This window comes from Ochlerotatus camptorhynchus, unplaced genomic scaffold, assembly GCF_037179485.1.
Source record: "Ochlerotatus camptorhynchus isolate MF236.1 unplaced genomic scaffold, CSIRO-AGI_Acam_v1.1 ptg000639l, whole genome shotgun sequence".
Classification (NCBI taxonomy): Eukaryota; Metazoa; Arthropoda; class Insecta; order Diptera; family Culicidae; genus Ochlerotatus; species Ochlerotatus camptorhynchus.
In genome coordinates, this window is record NW_027041118.1 from 3,100,460 (window position 1) to 3,118,859 (window position 18,400).

An 18,400-nucleotide genomic window follows, 5' to 3' on the forward strand; every position below is an offset into this window, starting at 1 on the left:
GAAAGATAAATTTATGTTCATTCATGGACCGTAAGTGGACCGGATTGAACACAAATGACCACCAGGAATCGGCTCCAAACAAAAAAGTGTATTATCTGTCTTCAATTGTTACAGGAAGGCCAAATAACGCAATGATTCTAGCTGTGGCACATTTGCATTGTCGTGAGAAGGGCTTCAACCAAACATAAAAATTGGAAACCCTATGTTACCCGGGTAATACATACATATTTTCGTAAACTCTCCAACCATGAGAATTAACAATATAATATAATTTATATATGCATAATATTCTCCCAAATTATATGCCGCCGCCTGTCACCATTTGCAAGAGAGTTCGTGGGGCAATACCAGGCGGGATTCATGGGTGCCCGCGCTACCACGGACCAATTCAGCCGGTTCAACGCATCCACACATCATTTGTTCATCGATTTCTAATCTGCATACGACACAATCGATCGAGATCAACTATGGCTGATTATGCACGAGTACAGATTTCCGAATAAACTGACAAACAAAGCGACGATGGATCGACGATGTGCGAGTATCGGGGACATTCTCGAAGGAAGCTACAGCAAGGTGATGGACCCTCGTGTCTGTTATTTAATATCGCATTGGAAGGTGTCATCAGAGAAGAGCTGGGATAGACACGAGTGGCACGATCTTCAGGAAGTCCATGCAGCTTCTTGGCTTCACCGATGAGATTGACATCATGGCACGGAACATTGAGACGATGGTGGAAACGTACATCAGACTGAAGGCTGAAGCTAGGCGGATTGGACTTATGGTCGATGAGTTTGTGTATTTGGGCTCACTGGTGACCTCCGAAAATGATACCAGCAGAGAAATTCAAACACGCATTATGGCAGGGAATCGTGCCAACTTTGGGCTCCGGTGGACGCTCCAGTCGAAGATAATTCGCCGCCGCACGAAGTTGACTATCTACAAAACACTGATTATACCAGTGGTCCTCTACGGCCACGCGACCTGGACTATGCTCGTGAAGGACCAACGTGCCCTTGGGTGGGTTAGGCACGTGGTAAGAATGCCGCACGACGACTCAGTTAAAATTGTTCTCGAAAGCGACCCAACAGGAACAAGAAGAAGAGGTGCGCAGCGAGCAAGTTGGATTGACCAAGTAGAAGGCGATCTGCGGATCCATCGCAGAATACAAGGCCGGAGAAGTGTAGCCATGGATCGAGTAGAGTGGATACTACTTTTTCGGACAGCAGAAGACAACAAGGCCTTCTTACCCTATTGATAAGGTAAGTTCATACAGTCGCCGTTTGTATCTCGTTCTGGATAGACGCATTGTTGCCTCACTGCTCTGTTTCTGACGCTTGCTCGGTGATCTCTTATCAAAGTAAATCTAAAGAAGCCTCGTAACGTGGGTAGATCACCTTTTCGTGGTACGTTACGGGATGTAAGATCTTCCACCGATTCCTAGTCTTGACTACTTCAAACTAGGGGAACAGGATTTTTCAGTAATCAAAGGAACACATCTTAGTCCTTGTTACTTTTTATGCCTTGTTGATAGTGATAAGTCCTCGGGTTGCCTGGACCGAGCATGATCTTGAAACAAGGAAAAAATGAGTTAGTTAAGCTTCACCTATGTGATTCCTAATCTTCTATTCGTTGTTCCCTAGTTTGAAGTGGTTAAGACTAGGGTTCTGATGCATGGTCATTATCGGTATCATTCCTTAATTTTATTGCTAAGGAATCCGATTCTGACTGACAAAGGGGTGCGTCTTTGGAGGGTGTTTCAACATTCCAAAGGGTATAAATAGCGGGACCTTTCAATTAGAATCGATTCCTTGCGATGAATGCAAGAATGACAACTGTATCAAACCCGAATACTTCATCATTTCTCAATAGTGCTGGAGTAATACGACATGCACTTAACTAAGGACACGGTATTTATTACAATAGATCAAATAACTGCTCGCAGTGGTTTTATGTCCCGAACAGGGGAAAAAAATCTAATGAATGTCGAATGATATTATAGTGTCGAATACCGTAGCTTTTGTTTTTATTTTCCCGGAGGAAATGGCCCGTTTTGTGAAGACGTTCGCTGCTGACCAAAGGGATATGGAGACAACGTACAAGATATCTGAAGAGCGGAGCGTCTTTATTAAATTCAAGTACGAAGCAGCAATGAAAAAAGCGTTGGTGCAAAACCCAACGAAGCACACTTTCCATTATTCCAGTGGAAAAGTAGTGGAGGTGTCGATGTCAGCTGCAGGGGCAACATTCGATACGTGCGTGTGTTGGATCTGTCGCCAGAAGTAACAGATTTGTCACGAGTGCTGGAGAAATTTGGAAAACTAATCGATTAGAGCACGAATAGTTTCCAGTAAATCTTGGGTTAGGTCATCTGTTTACTGGTGCCCGTAGAATTCACATGGACGTCGAGAAGGATATCCCATCGATTCTTTGTTTTGCCAATCGATCTTTTATGAGCAAATTAAATTGACTTGCTACTTATGCCAATCGGATGACCTCCTAAAAGCAGCTTGCCCGATGAAAAAAGCGCGTCGGGGTAAGGACACAATCGAACAACAAGAATCCAGCAGTAATTTTTATGCCATTGTAGTTGGTGCTGCATCGTCACACACTGAAAATAAAATTTCATTTATACAACGAAATCGCTCGTTTGTTCTACGAATTTATTCGTTTTTTCTGCAACGCAATTGATTTGTACATTGTATGAAGCTAGTTTCGTTAGAACTGCCACACTTGCTATCGCTACACCAAACCAGCGGGCTACAAGTGTTGGTTGTGGAGACCGAAAAATGTGGAGTGTGTTAGTGAGGATGGGTAAAATAACTTCATCATTGGAAGGAATAAAAATGACAAAAAAATAAAAGAGGGTACAGACCGGACTCGAATTATGAACATTGTGAACAGAATTGTAAGTAATTGTATGGTAAGATTAAAAGCAAATAAGAAGCACTCATAGAACGGTAATTCGATTTCATTTGCTTATTCTGCTGCTTGCATGTATTTTTTTTCTCTGACATAAAACCACCGTGACTAGTAATTTGATTTATTGTGGTAGCTTTCATGTATTGGTCAAACCGACAATATTTCAAGAAAAAAAGTATACCATCTCAAACAAACAATCAGCACTTTAGGAGACAAGGAGTACAGTTGTTGTTTTGATTGTACGAAGTTGAATTTGTATATTATACGAATAAGGCGTAATATTAGCATTGCGCCAGATGACAGGAAAAACTAATGTTTCGTACCATTTATGACAGATGTGTTTTATGTACGATATTCATTTTTACGAAACGGTTTGCAGAGAAATAACGAAAATACATTTTCAGTGCATGAAAAAAAATCCGAAAAAGAACCTGTTATTGAGGTTTTAGAGGAAGAAAAACGAAGAAGAAATAATCGCCAACACGGATCTCGATAATCATTCGCACAAGCGACAGTATCAACAACAAAATCAAACGGTGCTCCACTATCAACAAAAGTCACGTAAATATTTGTTTTTTAGTCTTTTGGCTCAATTGAGCCTTACAAATAATTGAGGACAATTGAGCCTTACAAATAAACTAACTAGAAAAAAAGAAAGCGTTCATTCATCCAAGCGAATGAATGGTAAGCAGGTCTGCCAGTAAGAGTGTTTCGCTTCGGTCGTGGCTCGTGGCTATACAATTCATTACGTTGCCCTTGCTGATACATACGAATGTAATGGAAACAACGGATATAAGAATCCGCATTGTCAGTCCTGATCTTTGTGTATGAATGAAGATCTGTTCATTTTTAATCTGTCAAAACCGAAGCAAGCTTTTAGTGATGGTTCCATTCTGATTCTAAAAATTTATATCAGCCAGATGAGACTTAGATTTCTCAACAAATTGATTTTAAAAAACGATACACGGTAAGCAGCTGAATTTTATTTCCAACAAAGGGAAGCTGGTCAATAATCTTAATTAATGATTGTTTTTCTACTTATAAAAAAAAATAACAAGCACTGTTCTTGTTTAAAATTTCAGCATCTGCGGTAGATAAGTTTTTGAGCAAAATTCCTGCGAAAGCAGAGATCGAGGAAGCTAAAATTAATGGGAGAATTGTCAGTGCTGGTGCAGAATAGAATATTGGAGAAGGTCCAAAACCTTCCAAACGGTGTGTTATACCTAGTTCGAAAGGGACTTTCCCATGGATTTTCTACGATCCTTTGAAAGATGTCGTATTATGCTTCACTTGCCGGGAAATTTTTGTGAAAGTTGCTTCAATTTTCTGGTAAGAGAAATCTGGTGTTAATTGAAACAGGGTGTAACAATTGAAAGAAATGACTTGAAGAATTTAAAACACTCGAGGAATCGATCTGCCACACGGAGGCCGTTTCGAAGATACTTACTTACTTATTCTGGTCCGACATCCCTCAGGATTGCACCTAGGGTAACCAACTTGAATTGGACCCCTACATATTTTGGACCCTTTTCATATATTTTCCTCGCTTACTGTCTAGTTTCTTCAAATTCATCTGGGTTGATGTTGTAATTACATTCTTTCAATTACTTGCTCTGTCTCAAGATCATTAGTTCACCTCAAATTGCTTACAATTGCTCAATTTATGCAGTTTTAGAAAATTTTATCGAAAAAGTTTCATGTTTCGACGTTTGTCAAGAGGAATCGGCGTTAGTGAACTTGTTTTAAATTTGGTCTAAAATATACAATTCAATGATTTTTTTTATCAAATCAGTTTATCTGACTTTGGAAGATGTATTTCACGTGTTTATAAAGATTTCACCTTAAGATTTTACTTAAAAAGTATTAAATAAAAAGTGTCCAAATAAGATCGTAAAAAAATGTTACCAACTTATTTTGGACACTTATCAAATGAAAATCATCCAAAGTGCGACAAAAAAAATCCGGTTGGTCGATCGTGCTATTATCTCAGATTTATGATTAAATTGGTAAGTAAATCAATCAAAATTATATGAATTCATTGTTTTTAAATATATTTCTTGTTTATCAGGCGATTCAAAATGGGAAAAACGGCAAAACACGTAGTGTGGTCCACTCTGAGTTTTCCTAGTTTTCCACAAAAGTTTTCCTATCTCCCAAACGCATTTAACTAAGGGGCTGTTCATAAACTACGTAGACGCTTTAGGGGGGTGGGAGCGCTTGGCAGATGTCTACGGTCCATACAATTTTTTAAATTTTGTGTTTGAGACTGTCTTCTACGGAAGGGGGGGGGTTGAAATCTCTCAAAAACCGTCTACGTAGTTTATGAACAGCCCATACAAAAAATAATATGGACTGCAAGCATAGAGTCAGGTCTCCGTATTAAGATTTACTTCTGAATGATTTTTTTTTATGGTAGCATCAGTTGTTTCCTTATGTTATATTATATTTCCTCCGTTACTCGCGCCAACTTTTGTAACACGAGTTGTTCAGTTCACCAACAGCCGAACTGAAGAAGAAGCAGTGTCTAGCAGTGAGCAGGAAATATATTACTAACGCCCGCCCCTTTTGCAAAGTGAGCGAGACTGGGAGCATAATAGCAGGGATACAACTGTGAGAGAACGCCCGCCCCTTTTGCAAAGTGAGCGAGAATGTGAGCATAAAAGCAAGGGTACAACTGTGAGAGGACGCAACTTTTCATTCAACCGTCGACCGTGTCGCACCAAGCGAGGAGCCCATCCAGAGAGCACAACAGAGAGCATCTGAGTATAATTTTAAGCAGTGGAAAAGAGAAATTTAAGTTAAAATATGTAGAGAAGAAAAATAAATCCGTGTGAAAAGTGAACTTCTCCCGCGCTTTGCATCCGATCTCCGAACGTCCAATCCAACACTCCACATCATAACACAAAAAGAGTTTTAGAACTTTCAGCCTTTTTTAAGACTCAGCGAGTTAATTGCAAAGGTTGTTGCTAGCCAAGCGGGCTAGTCCAATCCAACCACGTCGTGGCTATCCGAGTAAAGCCAAGTCTAGGTGTTCGGGCCAGTTGCCCTCCTGGGAAGGAACGCGAGGGTTCCTGCTCCCCCGGCTCGGTTCCCGAAGGGAACGCGAGTACCGTCAACCGACCAGTGCAGTACAGTCCACCGTAGCTCGAACATATTTGGTCCTTCGAGCCGGATCTTCAACGTTTGGAGTATCTGGATGCGGAATGGATGGTTCGGGATCGGAGTAAGCACGGAGAAGATAGAAAGAACTGAGTGAAAGTACAAAAACTGTAAAAACCGCTGTTAAAACTGCGAACTGAACAATATTGAGTGAAATAAGTGACGAACCTAACATAATAGTGAAGTGTGAAAATGTCAACAAAAAGAATACCACAGAAGTTGTCAAAAAATGGCAGTGAAGAATCAGAAGCGGAATTGAGCATGCTGATCCATATGCGAGGCATGGCGCAAGGCAATGTGACGCGCATCAAAAACATCTTGAATGAAGCTGATGTGGACCGAACTGAGCTCACACCTGCTCAAGTAAAGGTCTACATAAAGAAGGTAGAAACTTCCTACACCGAGTATCACCAATATCACCAGCAAATAATGGCGAGTGTACCACTGAACAAGCGAGAAGAACAAGACGTGAAGTTCCTGAATTTCGAAACTTTGCACGAGCAGGTGTCGACCATTCTCGAAACTTGGCTCGGGAACCTTACCGCACCTCCACGAGTTCAGGAGCAACAAGCCATCCCATTGGCCGTGAATCAGCAACCCATTGTTATCCAGCAGTCCCTACCTCGTGCCATTCCCACGTTTGACGGGAGATACGAGAGCTGGAAAAAGTTCAAGATAATGTTCCGGGACGCTGTGGATCGCACCAACGAAGCACCAAGGATCAAGTTATATCACCTCGAGAAGGCTCTCGTTGGTGACGCTGCAGGACTAATAGACGTCAAGACAATCAGCGATGGAAATTACGACCATGCCTGGCAACTGCTGAATGAACGGTTCGAGGATAAGCGGCGCATGATCGATATACATATCGCCGGCTTACTAGGAGTGACAAAATTGTCGAAGGTGGATTTTTCTGAGCTGAGAGCGCTGGTCGAGACAATCAGTGGTCATGTGGAGAATCTTAAATTCCTTAACCAAGAATTCACTGGAATTTCGGAACCTATCGTCGTGCACTTGATCGCCCGAGTCCTGGATACTACAACGAAGAAACTGTGGGAGTCTACAATACGAAGAGGTGAGCTTCCCACTTACGAGAATACAATCCAGTTTTTGAAGGATCGAGTCTCAGTTTTGGAGAGATGTCACAGTTTTGGCGAGGAATCTAGATCACAGCGAACAACTGTAAAGCCACCTACAGGAAAACAGGCCACTCCAAGAGCCAACGCTGCAACCACGGATCAACGATGTAACATGTGCGGAGAAACCCATCCGATATTCAAGTGTTCGTCATTCAACAGTCTTACTGTAAGTGACCGACTTTCCAAGATCAAGGAACAAGGTGTCTGCTTCAACTGCTTGAGGCGGGGACACAGCGTGAAGAACTGTCCATCGAAGAAGTCGTGCTCCAGATGCAACAAAAGACACCACACATTGCTTCATTTTGAGAGCCGTGCCAGTCCACCGAAGTCTTCAGATGAAGGTAGCGAAGTGAAGTTGAATCCTGCTATTTCAGTTCATGTTCCAAACGAGGCAGCAGAATCCAGCGCGAAACCTACAAGTCAGCCGACGGTAACTGCAGCACACTCCAACAACCCGATCAATCCAGCGAGTCAGGTGGTGTTGCTCACTGCCCTTGTCGATGTTTCTGACCAACGGCAACGCCCTCGTGTGTGCAAAGCCCTGCTAGACTGTGGATCCCAGGTGAGTTTTATCTCCCAATCATTTGTTACCACTCTTGGTATTCATGTGGAAGTAGTAGGCATTCCGATAACAGGCATAGGTGGTGTAAGGTCAACAGTTAGACAAAAATGTACCGTAAACGTCCACTCTAGATGCAATGATTTCTCCTTCGCTTTGAATTGTTTGGTTTCGCCAAAAATCACGGGTCACGTTCCGTCGGTTAAGATAAATTTGGAAAATTGGGAACTTCCTCCAGGTCTAAAACTGGCCGACCCATCCTTCCATGAGCCTAGCCAAGTTGATTTGCTTATTGGAATGGACTGGTTTTACGATCTCATGAAACCAGGGTGTTTGAAAATCAATGACAATCTCCCTAGACTTCGCGATTCCCAACTGGGATGGTTGGTGGGTGGAAAGCTGTTCCAGGATTCCTCTTCCAATCTTGCGATACATTCATGCGCAGTTCGTGTGGATCCAGTGGAGGAGCTTATGCAGAAGTTTTGGGAGGTGGAAAGCGTGTCACCAGAGACTGTTCCATCATGCGAGGAGGAGCAATGTGAGGCACATTTTGCTGCAACCTATCGCCGAGATGATAGTGGTCGTTACATCGTACAACTTCCATTGAAGGACATCGCTTCGCAGCTATCAAATTCTCGTTCCATGGCCCTGCGCAGATTTTACATGCTCGAATCAAAGCTACAGCACCATCCAGATTTGAAAGCCCAGTATGATGCCTTTCTGGACGAATACGAGGAGCTCGGACACTGTCGGGAGGTGAAGGAATGCGACGACCCACCTGGATTGCAGACATGGTACCTTCCCCACCACGCAGTTCTGCGCCCTTCGAACACGACGACAAAATGTCGAGTCGTTTTTGATGCGTCGGCAAAGGTCTCCGGGTTGTCCCTAAACGACGTCATGATGACAGGATCCACCGTACAGAGCGATTTGCTGTCAATAATTCTCCGTTTTCGAAAGTTCCGATACGTTTTGAGTGCAGATGTAGCAAAAATGTTTCGTCAGATCTTGATGGACCTCATCTTCACTGCATTTCAGCGTATTTTTTTGGCGGAAGTCACCTCAGGACCCATTGCGTGTTCTTGAGCTGACGACAGTGACATATGGTACGACGGCGGCCCCATTCTTGGCAACGCGGGCCCTTCTTCAATTAGCACGGGATGAACGAGACAAGTTCCCTCTCGCCTCAGTACTAGTAGAAAAGAACTTCTACATAGACGATGCACTTTTTGGTTCCGATGACTTTCAAGAGGCGTGTGAACTTCGAGACCAGTTGAAAACTTTACTGCAGTCCGGTGGAATGCATCTCCATAAGTGGTCATCCAACGATGAAAGGCTTCTGTCCTCCATTCCTAGTGAAGACAAAGATCAATATGTTTCAATAGGCGATAGTGGAATCAACGAGGTCATCAAGACATTGGAATTGATGTGGAATCCATCAACTGACGAATTTTTGTTTCGATCACAGTCTCCAAATAGAATCTCCAGACCCACAAAGAGACAAGTTTTATCTGAAATCGCCAAGATTTTTGATCCCCTCGGTCTCATTTCTCCGGTGGTGGTAGTAGCTAAAATCCTAATGCAAAATGTGTGGATCAGCAAGCTGAAATGGGACGATCCGTTGGACGAGAGCCTCATGGAACAGTGGGAGAACTTTTTGACATCGTTGCCGACTTCTGAGCAAATTCGCATCCCACGTCAAGTGCTATCAAGCGGAGCGGTCTACTACGAGCTACATGGGTTTGCGGATGCCTCGCAAAAGGCCTACGGTGCTTGCGTGTATGTCAGGTCAATCTTGTCAAATGGCAGAGCATCAATGAGATTGGTCAGTGCGAAGTCTAAAATTGCACCTATCACGCCATTGACTATTCCGAGAAAGGAGTTACTTGCAGCTCTTCTTCTAACGAGACTAGTTACTAAGGTTGAAGAAGCTTTAGAGATGAACTTCAAGTCAACAATCCTCTGGTCCGATAGTCAGGTTGTACTGGCATGGCTACGCAGACCACTTACCAGCCTACAGGTATTTGTTCAACACAGAGTTGCCGAGATTACGTCCAACAGCCATTTTGTTTGGAAATACGTTCGCACTGACCAGAATCCAGCGGATACTGTGTCACGAGGACAATCTGCCAAGGAGTTAGCTGGAAACAATGTTTGGTGGAATGGACCACACTTTTTACGCACCGTCGACTACATGGAAGAGAAGATAGCTACGCTGAATGAGTGCGAAATTCCTGAGCTAAGAAATCAATTGTCCGCATTACCGGTGATGAACTACGACGAGTTTCCATTGTTGACGAAGTTTAATTCATTTAGAAAGTCTCAACGAATCGTGGCATACCTGTTACGCTTCATAAAAAACGCTAGAAAGAAGAAGGAAGATCGGCTGCTATCTCCGCACCTCACCATATCGGAGCTTCGAACGGCATCGAATTTGATCGTAGGAGCTGTTCAGCACCAGGAGTTTGCCAAAGAAATCGAGTGTATTAGGTCGGGAGAATCCAATCACCGTCTAAACAACTTGAGACCGTTTCTAGACAATGATTTGCTGAGGGTAGGCGGTCGAATCAGCCAGTCCCAACTACCATTTGAAGTGAAACATCAGCTGATATTACCTGACAAAAGTCCCGTAGTTCGTGGTTTAATTGCTGATATCCACCGAGAAAGCCTACATGCCGGATGCAGCAGCGTTCAATATGCTATGAGACAACAGTTCTGGTTGATTAATGCGTGATCTACAATCAGAAAGGTGTTACGAGGCTATGTCACTTGCTTTAGGGCAAAACCTACTACAATTGATCAACAGATGGGAGATTTACCGTTCTACCGCATTTCCCCGGCCAAAGCCTTCGAGAGAGTCGGACTTGATTTTGCGGGCCCGATTTATGTCAAGCAGTCAGTGCGGAAGGCTACTCCAGTGAAGGGCTACATATGCGTTTTTATATGTATGGTAACGAAGGCCATACATTTGGAAGCTGTGGAAGATTTGTCTGCTGATTCGTTTCTGGCTGCATTTCAGCGCTTTGTGTCCAGACGAGGATTTCCGGAAAAAGTGTTCAGCGATAATGGAACGAATTTCATCGGAGCCAGGTCTGCGCTGCGGGATCTGTATCGATTCTTCAAGGAGGAAACTACCCAAAATAAGATTTTTGAGTATTGTCAGGCAAAGCAGATCGACTGGAATACGATCCCACCAAATGCACCACATTTCGGTGGTCTTTGGGAGGCTGGAGTAAAGAGCGTGAAGGCAGTACTGAAGAAGGTATACCAAACTACATCACTAACGCTTTTCGAACTTTCCACCCTGTTATGCCAGATTGAAGCTATCTTTAATTCGAGACCTTTGTATTCCCTATCAAGTGACCCGGCGGAACCTGAAGTACTGACTCCTGGTCATTTTATTATCAACCGTCCGCTTTTGGCAGTTCCCGAACCATCAGTCTTGGATATACCGACAAACCGCTTATCTCACTGGCAGCACATTCAAAAGTTACGCGAGCACTTCTGGAAGCGCTGGTCGCGAGAGTATGTCACCGAAATGCAAGTGAGAGGAAAGTGGATGAAGCAAAAGGCGAACGTTCAACCTGGAATTATCGTTGTGCTAAAAGAAGATAATCTTCCCCCTCAATGTTGGAGACTGGGAAGAGTGGTGAATGTCTATCCTGGAGCGGACAATTTAGTAAGAGTGGTAGATGTCAAAACAAAGACAGGTACATTCAAACGACCTATACATAAACTTGCACCTTTACCTATAGCCGATAATGACCTTACTTCCACTTTTTGCCTGGGGGAGTATGTTCAGTTCACCAACAGCCGAACTGAAGAAGAAGCAGTGTCTAGCAGTGAGCAGGAAATATATTACTAACGCCCGCCCCTTTTGCAAAGTGAGCGAGACTGGGAGCATAATAGCAGGGGTACAACTGTGAGAGAACGCCCGCCCCTTTTGCAAAGTGAGCGAGAATGTGAGCATAAAAGCAAGGGTACAACTGTGAGAGGACGCAACTTTTCATTCAACCGTCGACCGTGTCGCACCAAGCGAGGAGCCCATCCAGAGAGCACAACAGAGAGCATCTGAGTATAATTTTAAGCAGTGGAAAAGAGAAATTTAAGTTAAAATATGTAGAGAAGAAAAATAAATCCGTGTGAAAAGTGAACTTCTCCCGCGCTTTGCATCCGATCTCCGAACGTCCAATCCAACACTCTACATCATAACACAAAAAGAGTTTTAGAACTTTCAGCCTTTTTCAAGGCTCAGCGAGTTAATTGCAAAGTTTGTTGCTAGCCAAGCGGGCTAGTCCAATCCAACCACGTCGTGGCTATCCGAGTAAAGCCAAGTCTAGGTGTTCGGGCCAGTTGCCCTCCTGGGAAGGAACGCGAGGGTTCCTTCATTTGCCCAAGACAGTAACATTCTATCTTGTCATGCTCTCTAGATATTTTATATGAGAGAATTTAACGTGTATACTAAAACTACATAGTGAGAAAATTCTGAACTATTCTACACCAAGCAATAGGCTTTGAACTCCTGAACAACTTTTTCAAAGACAGTAACTTTCTATTTGGTCAGGATCTCGAGATATATCATATGCGAGAAGTGTATATGTATACAAACGCCACGTGGTGAGAAAATTCTGAACTACTGTCTACCAGTCGAAAAGTCTTGACCCCCTGAACAAGTTTGCCCAATACAGTAACTTTCTAGCTGGTCAAGAACTCGAGCTATTGTATATGCGAGAATTACACGTATATACTAGCGCCTCGTAGTGTGCAATTTCTGAACTACACCACCAACGAAAAGAGCTTGACTTCCCGAACAACTTTGCTCAAGGCATTTACTTTCTATCTGGTCAGGATCTAGAGATATTTTATACACGAGAATTTCACATGTATACTAGCACCACGAAGTGAGATAATTCTGAACTATTGTACACTAAGAAATAGGCTTTGACCTCCTGAACAACTTTGCCGAAGACAGTAACATGTTGTAACCAATTAAGTCAATCCCACGTAGTATGGACACCGTTTAGGCGGTTTCCATTTAAATTTTCTCTATTATCCGCATTTTGGGGGTTAATTGTAATCAAAGTTTAGCTTTTTTAGTTCAAAACAAGTTTTTTGAGGAATACAAGTTGGTTTCAGATCGATTGGCAGCAACAAAATGGCAATGGAAAACTCATATGTGTTGTACAAAGTACAACAGCGCGAGTAACGGGGGGTTAACTTTTATGCATACCGTAAAACGGGGTGTAATTGATCAGCGCGGCAAAATTGATCGCTGAAATTTCTCGTGATATTTTTTCATGTGTAACATGTTTTTCGTTACTAAGCGTACGAATGTATATTTGTATACATTGTAAAAATATTATGCATAAGTACAATATTGGGTATACTCAGCGATCAAATTCACCCCGCTGATCAGTTTCACCCCGTTTTACGGCACCTTCTTTGAAAATTTTCCCACCTAGACGGACCTAACAAATGCGAGATAGGAAGAAGTGACCGTCGTAATTAATTTTAGGCTCATAGGTTGAAAGAACTTCAGCATGTCCAAATTATATTCATTCCCATTCAGTGTGTCCAAAATATATTATGGACACTGTCCAAAATCAAGTGGAAGGGTCCAAAATATGTGAATATCATGATGTGAAAAGAATTATTTTTCGAGTATATATCAATAAATAAAACATCTAGTGACATTTTACATCCAAGATGAGTAGCTTTCAAACACAACCGCATGTAAATTGCATAATAATAATAAACAAATAAAATTATTTTGACATAAACGTGATCTCACTTCCTCTAGGGGTCCAAAATCAGTTGGTTACCCTACATCACAATGTTACGCCAATTCAATCGGTCCGTGGCTTCTTGTCTCTAATTTCTTGACCGTCCCACACTTCTAAAATCCTGCTCCACTTGGTCTAACCACCTTGCTCGCTGTGCTCCTCGTCGTCTTGTACCGGCCGGATTCAAGGCAAACACCATTTTTGTGGGATTGTTGTCCGGCATTCTTACAACGTGTCCCGCTCATCGTACCCGTCCAGCTTTTGCAACTTTCTGGATACAGGGTTCGCCATAGAGTTGCACCAGCTCGTGGTTCATCCTTCTCCTCCATACACCGTTCTCACACACCCCGCCAAAGATGGTCGTTCGAAAACACCCAGTGCTTGCAGGTCCTCCTCGCGCATCGTCCACGTCTCGTGCCCGTAGAGAACTACCGGTCTTATCAGCGTCTTGTACATGGTACATTTAGAACGGAGATGAAGTTTACCCGACCTCAGGGTCTTGTGGAGTCCGCTGTGGCTGCTGCAGTTGTTGTCCGACGTCACCAATGATCCGAGGTACACAAATTCATCCACCACCTCGACATCATCCCCGTCGATTGTCACGCTTCTGCCTATGCGAGCCCTATCCCGCTCGGTTCCTAAAGCTAACAGATACTTTGTCTTCGACGTATTCACCATTAATCCAACCTTCTCTGCTTTACGTTTCTGCCTGGTGTACTGGTCCGCCACGGCCTGAAACGTTCTTCTGACAATGTCCAAGTCGTTAGCGAAGCAGATTAACTGGCTGGATTTATTGAAGATCGTGCCTGCTTGTTAAAGCTCGCACGTTTCATAACACCTTCTGGTGCAATGTTAAACAGGAGACAGGAAAGGCCATCGCCTTGTCGAAGTCATTTACGTGTTTCAAACGGGTCGTGTACACCATCCATCGTAGCCCTGATCAGTCTGGTCAGCTTACCGGGAAAACTGTTCTCGTCCATAATCTTCCATAGCTCTTCACGGTCAATAGTATAATAGGCGGCCTTGAAATCGATGAATAGGTGGTGCGTAGGGAATTGATATTCACGACACTTTTGGAGGATCTGCCGCAACGTAAAGATTTGGTCCGTTGTCGATCGCCCGTCCACAAAACCGGCTAGATAACTAACCACAAATCTGCTTGCTAGCGGCGATAAACGACGAAAGATGATCTGGGAAAGCACTTTGTAGACCGCGTTAAGAATAGTGATTGCTCGATAGTTCTCACATTCTAGTTTTTCGCCTTTTCTATATACTGGGCATTTACTCCCTCTTTCCACTCCTCCGCTAGCTGTTCTGTATCCCAGTTCCTGACTATCCGTCGGTGCAGACAAGTGGCCAACTTATCCGAGCCCATTTTGATAAGTTCCGCTCCGATACCATCTTTCCCAGCTGCTTTGTTGTTCTTAAGCTGTCGGATGGCATCCTTAACTTCACCTATCGTGGGAGCTGGCATGTCCCCCTCATCCGCTGTACCGACGAAGCCATTCCTCCTGCCGCCTTGGTCCTCTGCTTCTGCGCCGTTCAGATGTTCATCGTAGTGCTGCTTCCACCTTCCGTTTTGAAGATGCATTCTTTAAAAATTTTAGTTAACATGTGCACTCGATTATGCCTGCCTGAAGATATATTTTTCATTCTATGCTTGGCTACGCAAGGTCTCGCTATACGGGGTCATCATGATGGCTCTAGTAACTTCATTAATTTGCTGAACTTGCGTGGTGAAGAAAAGAACAGTTTTATTTTTGTTTAAGGATTTCTACACCTAATCGTTTAGCTCTCACTTCGATACGCAATCTTTTTCGTTTTTATTGAAAGTTGAACAATTTATGCTGGGTGACGACACCAATAAGTAAAAAATTTGCAGTTTCTATGGTAATGACATCGATTCGGTTCTGTTGCTGGTATAAAGAGGTATGTTTTTAACGATTCTTATAGAAGCAGATAAACCTGTGGAATCCAACATCGTCGATTACATCGATTCTGAAGCACACTTGGTAGATGTGCAACGGTTAAGTGAAGCATACTTGACCAGAAGATAAGTGTTCCGAGCTAAATAAACTTTCCCAGTAAAATTAGACAGTGTTATTCCTTACTGTGCCCAGGTAAAGAAGCAGTAGAAGTCCAGCACTCCATATCTGTGTTCCGAACTATAATTGTACTTACCAGACCAATCCACGGCACCGACCCAGACAGACGATCTTATGTGTGACGTCATTCGCGAGAAACCAGTTTTCCGAAGATTTAATTATCTTTATATTCAAATTTGGAAAATTACACTCTTTAATAAAACAAAGGAGTACAGTAAACAAAAACAGTACCCATTAGTTTATCAAACACACATTCAATGATAATAAGTAGCAACGGAGTTAGTACGATACAAGAGGTCCGCCATATTGTAGACGTTGAAGTGATAATTAATTCAATATTTCATTCTTTTCGCCAGCATCCTTTCCACTTCCATCAGCCATTCCTTTTACGTATACCGCCCATGTGTTCCTGGTTATCCACTTTTCTCCGCAAGCAATCTGAAATCGCTGAAAAATCGAAACAACTTCATCATCATCATCATCACCATCAGTTTGATCAATAAGCATAATTCGATCCAAGATTACATAAATCACTCACCCGTTCGTTGCGTTGTTCGAAGGCTTCAACAGCCGGCTTCTGATGATCGAATCGCCAACATTCTGCTTCTTCCCCTATTCTCCATTCTGATGGTTGGTTGGTTGGTTGGTTGGTTGGTTGGTTGGCTTGTCTCGTTTGAAGCCAACCGCCACCAATCATCCTACCCCTGCTTATGTCTGCTTAATTCACCTCAAGTCATCATTTAAAGTAAACTAAAACACATCACCAAAGAAATCTCTCGGTATGGGAGGGGGGGAAGAAAATTGAGCGGGAAATGTGCACAGGTAGGTGGGATGCTTGTTAAAAGGAAGAGATGAGGAAAATCGAAAACAACGCAACAGCCGCTCACAGAAACAGTTCTTCTCTGCAAGCAAATTATCGAAAAATTAAGATTAATATCTCCTAAAAGGTTTTTTTTTTCAACTCGGTTGCGTCGAGGCACTTCATTAAACACCATCAGCGTTCGATCGATTCCGGAGAAAAAGGGATTAACAAGGGTTTGCGCCTAATAAGACAATGATGAGGGACGAGAAAAGTGGTAATGTACCTTCACTCACTCTCGGGAAAATTGGGATCTAATGTACCTTACTTTGTTCATTTGGCAAATTATTGTTACAATCAAGCTTGATGATGATGATGTGCACTTTCCAGCAATTATTTTGTAACAATTATTACCCTCTGTGGAGTGTCCATATCTCTCCTTTTTTCATTTTTTTTTTTTTTTTGCACCGACACGTATGAGTTTGCTGAATGAGTTTGTTTGTACCGATCACACGGAGCACTTAAGATGTACAAACAACCGAATTAACGCGTTCATTACCGGTTTGGCGTCATTTTCGGGCAATTTTTGCGGGAAAATAATGCGATGAGGGAGATTAATTGTAAATTTAGCCCGGTAATGAGGTCTAAACGGTGCATGTAGCGGCATGTACGCATTTTCGCTCTTGAACTGTTTGGATTAATTTGGGGTTTCCGGTTTGAATACTGTCTGGATCGCCATGAACTGATCTAATTAGTCCCGGAAGTCAGTAAAAGCTTTGCTGTAAACCGTGGTTTATGGGTACTTGAACCCTTTCACAGGTAAATACTATGCTAAAAGTGAACTTGTGACTATAGCTCATGTGAGTCGCAGGCTGAAAAGGTTCAAATCACGAATGTAAGGATACAACAGAAACTTGTTCGTGATGGACTGCGAACGACGAGTTAAAGTCGTCTCTTTAGTGAAAAAAGGCACCAACCCACTATCGATGAACTTCATCTCCTACAAGGTCGGCATTCCAATGAAACTAAAAGAGAACGTTTTGAACCCTGAAACTTGGCCACAGGGGATTGTATACAGAGAATTCGAGGATACTCAGGCGAAAAAAAAATGTGTGGCTACCTCCTGATATCCCAGCGCTCCCTGCTGTTCCAGAGACTATTCCAACGGGCACACCGTTTGGGACACCAGTACCTCTCGATATGCCAGCCCCTTTAGGTACACCCAGTATAACAGTCACCGCTTAATCCCCTCATCTGACGAATCAACAATGCCCCCGAGACGCACCGTAGAAAGTCTGATGGAAGCCCCCGATCGCCCCAACACAGTCCCGCCTACCGCCGCCTTCGTTCAACATAGTCGTCTCGGCCCTGTAGTTGGTGGTGGAAAGGGGGTCTTTCACCATGCTTGCATAGGCAAGTACCTCTGTGATTTAAGTTTATCGTTGCGTGATGAGTTCTCCCATACTCAGGTTATTCTGACCCCGGTCCAAAGCGAATTTTCGGTGATGCCCTCTGAAAATCTATTGAGCCAAATTACTTCTCTACCAGGACGCAACGTAGAAAGCATTTTGAGAGTCCCCAGTTCATCCAAGTCGTCCTGGCCCTGAGTTTAGATGTGGATTGAGGGTCTCCCAGCTTGCTATATTAGGCAAGTACACACTTACTAGCGAACTTTCACTGCCTGATGATGATCATAATTCCAGTGTCATCAACTCACCTCAAACATCTGCCAGTCGGCAACATGGAGCCACCACAGTCAACTGCACTCCGGGACGCATTCTTGCCGTCCGTCCTGAGGAAGCGCCTATTCCGCTCATCGCAGTCGAGCTCCTCCTGCCAGCAACCAGCAGTCGTCCCGGCCCTGCGTTTGAGATGGGAGAAGGGGTCTTCCACATTCCTGTGTCCTGATCAACCATCGAATATATTATCGCCTG

The 18,400-nt window shown here is 43.3% G+C and overlaps 1 protein-coding gene across 1 annotated transcript; it reads left to right on the forward strand.

Annotated features, from left to right (window-relative positions):
- The first annotated feature begins 6,363 nt into the window (after positions 1 to 6,363).
- Positions 6,364 to 18,090, forward strand: LOC135714322 (uncharacterized). The gene is made up of 3 exons (XM_065237654.1): positions 6,364 to 7,156; positions 8,225 to 8,573; positions 18,015 to 18,090. The coding sequence occupies exons 1-3, from the start codon at positions 6,364 to 6,366 to the stop codon at positions 18,088 to 18,090; spliced, it is 1,218 nt and encodes a 405-aa protein (XP_065093726.1).
- Positions 18,091 to 18,400: the final 310 nt, after the last annotated feature.